General features: G+C 31.4%; 1 protein-coding gene across 1 annotated transcript; it reads left to right on the top strand.

Moving 5' to 3' along the window:
• The first annotated feature begins 2,120 nt into the window (after window positions 1-2,120).
• LOC100247819 (anthocyanidin 5,3-O-glucosyltransferase-like) lies at window positions 2,121-3,854 on the top strand. The gene has a single exon (XM_002266313.5). It carries the CDS (start codon window positions 2,289-2,291, stop codon window positions 3,744-3,746), a length of 1,458 nt encoding a protein of 485 aa, XP_002266349.1. The 5' UTR covers window positions 2,121-2,288; the 3' UTR covers window positions 3,747-3,854.
• Window positions 3,855-6,254: the final 2,400 nt, after the last annotated feature.

The raw sequence follows: 6,254 nt of genomic DNA, 5'->3' as shown, positions 1-6,254 counted from the left end.
TATGAGGAAGTTATTATTATCTTTTATTTTTAAAAATAGAAAATTAATTAAAAGTGTGTAATAAAAAATCATAAATATTAGAAATATTTGATAGTAACAAATTAAATTTAACATCATTCATGAATATAACTAGAAAATAATATTAAATTAATGGGTTTGGATTAGCATTATTTTGTTTATATGTCATGTCATATCTATGTTAACCAGGCCATATAATTTATTTAATAAATATATAGCACATGTTCAGGTTGGAATACACAACTTATTTAAAGGTTTTGGAGATGTTTAATTTATTTAACCTCTTTGCTTAATCTTTTTCAAACGATATGATTATGATCAACCAAATAAGATGATAGGAATTCATTTGGTAGTAATTATGGAAACGGTTTTAGTTTAAAAGTGTTTTTGAAAAAAAAAATTAGAGACATATTTGGTAACCATTTTAAAAAATAATTTTTGAATATTTGATTTTTGTAGAACAAAAGTCTGTCTATAAACTTAAAATATTTTTAACATATTTTTAATATTTTTAAATATATTTTAAAATTAATTGTTATATCTAGTATTTTATTTTCAATGTTATGTTTCTTAATTAAAATAAAACAACCATAAAAGAATCTAATATAAAGAAAATATATAAGAAGAAATGCAAAAAAGAAGTGGATGTATATATTCATGGTTTTTAGTTTTATTTTTATTTTCCCTATTCTACATATCTTGTGGTTCACATAGCAATTGGATTTCAATGTAGATGGGTTTTTAGTTGTATTTCTATTTAATTTATTTTTATTTTATCTTTATATTTTCGATTCATATAATAAGTAATTTTGAGTAGAAATTAATATTTTCTACATTTAAAAAATTTTTACTTTCAATTTTTTTTCCATTTTTTTTATTTCATACTTTATTATTGACAAAATGATGGATTTTTCAATAAAAAAACAACATTTTCTACAATTTGGATTTATTTTTAGTTTGATTTTATTTCTTCATTTTATTTTATGTTTATGTTTTACTCTTATTAATATTGTAATTAACTTTTACTTATATTAAAATTATAAAATGATAGTAAATCATATATAAAATGTAAAACAAGGGTTTAAGAGGTATCGTGCAAAGGTAATGACTTTTAAAAACCATTTATATAAAAATTAGTCTTTTCTATTTTTAAAAATAAAAAACAAGAAATACATCCAAATTATACCAAAGTTTTATTAAATTTTAATATAAAATAATATTTATCATTATATATATTATTAACTCTCGATAAATTAATAACCTGGAGAGCAAGGAAAATCTAGTAATTAAGAAAATATTAATTAATAATTTATTGATTAATTGATAAATTATTAATTTATTAAAGTATCCCTTATTATATTTAATATCATTTTATTATAATTAAGTGAATTAAATATTTTGTATTACGAAATAACAATTTTTCTTGTATTTTGTTTCATGAAGTTAGTAAGATAGTATTTTTAAGGTAGAAATATAACATTGCATTTTTTTTAAATATACATATTTTTTTTTTCTTTTTTTGCAAAGACACATATCTTGCAAAAGTCCTTCCAACAACAAATCATATGGATATTGCTTTATGTTAGGAAATTATTAATTTATATGGTAAGTGGAATTCATATGAAAATATACATATATTGTGATATTAATGTGTTATCTTGTACATTTATCAAATTATTAATTTAACTTATTGGTTCTAAATTAAGACCCGGAAAAAATATATTATTTAATTGTGATTATTAATTTATCAAGGTTTGGTGAGATGTTACGGAGATGGGTAAGCTTTAGAAAAAAAAACTCTCTAATGGTACCTAGTCACCTAATTGTGTGACTGACTAGTAGCTAGGATTTTCATTGCTTTTAGAGTCAAAGTCATTATTAAAAAATATTAAATATTAAAAAAATTGAAAACGATTTCTAAAATTAGTATAAAAAAGGTCTAGGCAACATCTAAAACAAACCAATCATCAAATTGTGTGGTTGACTGGTAGTTGCTAGGATTTCCTTGCATATATATCCCTGTGGGCTGCTTCCTGCTTGTACGCACCACTTGAAAAAGTTCTTTTAATATTTAGAGATGTGAAAAATGATGCAATTGCCTTAAATGGAGGTGAAGCCGTGAATGAATTTTCAGAGGAGTAGATGGCACACTGTTGCCATGGCCCATTGCCATATACTACTCTGTCACTCTGCACAATCCACATCGTATATTTATAGCATCTTTAGCATTGACTTCATCTGCAGATCTCAAAGAATCCAAGCTACCAAAAATGAAGGATGCAATAGTCCTTTACCCCGCTCCAGGCATTGGCCACTTGGTGTCCATGGTAGAGCTTGGTAAGCTCATTCTTAGCCGCTATGACTGCGAATTCTCCATTATCGTTCTCCTCACAACTGGCCCTTTTGACTCTCCGGCCACCACCTCTTACATCGATCGAATCTCCCAAACCACCTCTTCCATCTCCTTCCACCGCTTCCCTTATCTCCCATTCACCGCATCTCCAACTCTTAGTCGCCTGGCCAACATGTTCGAGTTCCTGAGTCTCAATGATTATAATGTTCCCCAATCTCTCCAGCAGCTCTCTGAAGCTTCTTCCATTCGGGCTGTTATACTTGACTCTTTCTGCACTTCAGCTTTTCCCTTGGCTCGTGGCCTTGGAATTCCCACTTATTTCTTCACTGCTTTTTCTGCTGCTGCTCTCGCTGCCATCCTCTACTTGCCAACAATTCACAAACAGACCACCAAGAGCTTCAAAGATCTCCCCACCACTGTTTTTCACATTCCTGGATTGCCTCCACTGCTAGCTACTCACATGATAGAACCACTGCTCGACCGAGAGGACCGGAGTTATCACCAATCGCTACAGTTCTCACTGGATCTACGAAAATGTGATGGGGTTTTGACCAATACGTTTGATGGCCTTGAGCCAGTAGCCCTTATGGCTATTACAAATGGGGAATGCGTTACCGATGGACCAAGTCCATCTGTTTATTGCATTGGACCGTTGATTGCAGATGCTGGTGAAGATGCTCCAACTCATAAGCATGACTGCTTGTCATGGCTGGACCAGCAGCCGAGTAGGAGTGTTGTGTTCCTGTGTTTTGGGAGCCGTGGATCGTTCTCTAGGGAGCAGGTGAAGGAGATAGCTAATGGGTTGGAGAGAAGCGGGGAGAGATTTCTGTGGGCTGTGAAGAGTCCACCAGCGGATGAAAAAAGGAAGGAAATCAGAGATGAAATTGTGGTGTGGGACGATTTCGATTTGGACGATATCATGCCAGAAGGCTTTTTGGATAGAACCAAGGATAGGGGAATGGTGGTGAAGTCGTGGGTGCCACAAGTGGCAGTGCTCAGACACCAATCAGTGGGTGGATTCGTGACTCATTGCGGGTGGAACTCGGTGTTGGAAGCGGTGTCTGCGGGAGTGCCAATGGTGGCATGGCCTCTCCACGCCGAACAACACCTGAATAAGGCTGTTTTGGTCGAGAATATGAAGATGGCCATTGGTGTGGAGCAGAGAGATGGTGACAGGTTTGTGAGTGGGGCTGAGTTGGAGAGGCGACTCAAAGGGTTGATGGATTCTGAAGAGGGGAGAGATCTGAGAGAGAGAATTAATAAGACCAGAGAGATGGCGGTGGAAGCTTGGAGAGAGGAGGGCTCATCCACTACTGCCCTTGCCAAGTTGGCCGACATCTGGAAGCATGATCAAGGATGCAAGTTGGCCGATTGAATTGCTAATAGCATTTACGTTAATCCTTCGCTTATTAGTGACTAGGTTGTCTAGACCTACTCATGCTGTGAGGGACCCGTTCACAATAAAATTTGACTTATTTTATGATATATAATTCCTAAGAAGACGAACTCCATATCAATTTAATTTAAATAGTTTAGTCAAAATGAATTTAGTGTTCACTTAATAAACTATTTTTATATTGAAATCATCTTTCACTACAAAGAAAAAAATACATGGTGACATTTATAACAAGTCACCATAAACATAGGGTGTCACTACAACATAGCGTCACCTTCTTCACTAACACCATAGAGGGTACCAATTGGTGACGTATTTGGAAGTGACACCAAAGTAAATAAATGGTGACTCATTCGGAAGTGACACCATATATTTCTAGTAATGATAGGGTGTTGCATTAACATCATCTTTGAGTTATGATGTCACATTAAATGCATTATCTTTGAGTAATGGTGTCACATCATTGTAAATTATTGTGGAAAATATGATTGCTTTTAGTTATAGATTTTTGTAATGCTTATGAATTAATAAGTAAGATTAACATGTTTATATTTTGTCCATATATATAACAATCATATTATATTTAACTCATTTTTCTGTAATGTTTATGGAATAACTCATAATACATTGATCATCTAATAATATTTGTATATCAAATGTTCGATCACAAAAAAATAGTACATCCAACATATCAAATCCATCAAAACTAAAAAAGAAGAGTGAATACATACCAAAACATGATTTAGAAATGTTAAAGATCCCAAGATTCATGTATACCTCCATTTCATAAGCATAAAACCGACTAACTATCAAATGACATAGAAGTCCCATCTAAAAGTCTAAATTTCTCAGTACCAATTAAAGTAACATTTATGTCCTACAACGTATGACATAAGAGTTGTATTCAAAAACCCAAAATCTTGTTGTCTTCTTCTTTCTTTTTATTTTCCATTCCACCCTCCCAAAAGTGTATACTTGCATTTTATAGTTTAATGAGTTTTATAGTTTAATGAGTTTTATAGATTTTTATTGAAGAAAATAAACATGGATCGAAGTTATCATAAATGAACAAATCTAAGAACTATTTTTTTTTCTTTTTTTCAAATAGAAACATTATTTAAAGAATAAGCAATACTATACAATATCTATGGAAAAATTCATGTAGTAGCTAAGGGACTCACCATGCATGGTGATCATGATGCATCAACAGGATTCATGATTAGTTATAGCACAAAAGTAGCTCATTCTCCTCTAATTTCATCGAATTCTACTTGAGAATATGTTTTTTTTTTTATCACTAAACTGAAATCAAATAAGAAAATAACATTAAAATGCATAAAATTGGAAGCCTAAAACTATGTACAATTCATTAAATTTGTAATACCTTTGAAGCAATAATTGTAGGATAAAAAATTATTTCTTTTATGAATCTCATAACAAAGTAGCCACATTCGAACCCTCCTTCTTGTCTTGGACACTAATCGATCAATTATAAAATAACATTAGTACTCATATATATAAATGGTGCAAATGCATAAGTTAATGTGTAAAGAAGATTTTTTGGATGTCACCTACACTAGTTGCCAAGATGGCTCTCTCTTAGATGTTTTCTTTGCAGATATTCGAATAGCCTTATGTAAATAAGTTTAATGGGTACATTTTTAAAATAGGTAAATGTTATATGTTTTAAAATATATATATATAAATAATAAAAAAAATGTGTTTGAGATGAATGTATTTTTTTTTAAAAATAATATTATGAAAAATAATAGGAAGAATTTACATGTTTACGATATCCTTTAAGTCCTCACATGGTTTGTGATGCATAGGGTCAAGATAGTGGACTATCATTTTCCTTGGCTCAATCACTACCAAGACCCAATGAAAGCTAAAACATTAAAAACAAAAGTAGCATCTAATTAGAAATATAAATCAATCATAAAACCTCAAATTAAAGTATAATATTCATCACTTACTCAAGGTTGTAGGGTATGAAAACATATTTAGCATCTTGGCACTCCATTAAGCGTTTTGACAACAATTGTGCTCTTTTCTCTGTTTGAGGAGTACTAAAGTCTACTCGTGATATTGTAAAAGGATTAACAAATATAAATTGTGATTCCTTTTTGGCAATATGTAGTTGATCATCCATGTGCCTATTATTGTATCAAAACACCAAAAGAAAATTATCATTAGTCATATCCAATCTCATTCAACATGGGCAACTCATATTAAAAAAATAATAACAAATGAAAATAAAATGTGCACACCATAAATAGAAGGAGATGCAGTTTGATGACACCTCTAAAGATGAAATAATGTATTCACAATCCTCTCAAGATATATATGTTTGAAATTCGACACCAAATAGTGAAATGGGGAGTTGTATTGGGTATGTCTTGTCATCACCAAGACAACTATCCACAAATTTCTGAAAACTTTTAATGACCGAATGATTTTGAGGCTTGGATTTTCGAACAATTGGTG

Source organism: Vitis vinifera, chromosome 18 (genome assembly GCF_030704535.1).
Source record: "Vitis vinifera cultivar Pinot Noir 40024 chromosome 18, ASM3070453v1".
In the NCBI taxonomy this organism is placed as follows: domain Eukaryota; kingdom Viridiplantae; phylum Streptophyta; class Magnoliopsida; order Vitales; family Vitaceae; genus Vitis; species Vitis vinifera.
Note: the sequence above shows the minus strand (reverse complement) of the source record. Positions and strands in the feature narration are given on the sequence as shown.

What these genes read in the sequence shown, in the direction of transcription:
- LOC100247819 (XM_002266313.5), top strand. Translation starts at nt 2,289, where the DNA reads ATGAAGGATGCAATAGTCCTTTACCCCGCTCCAGGCATTGGCCACTTG.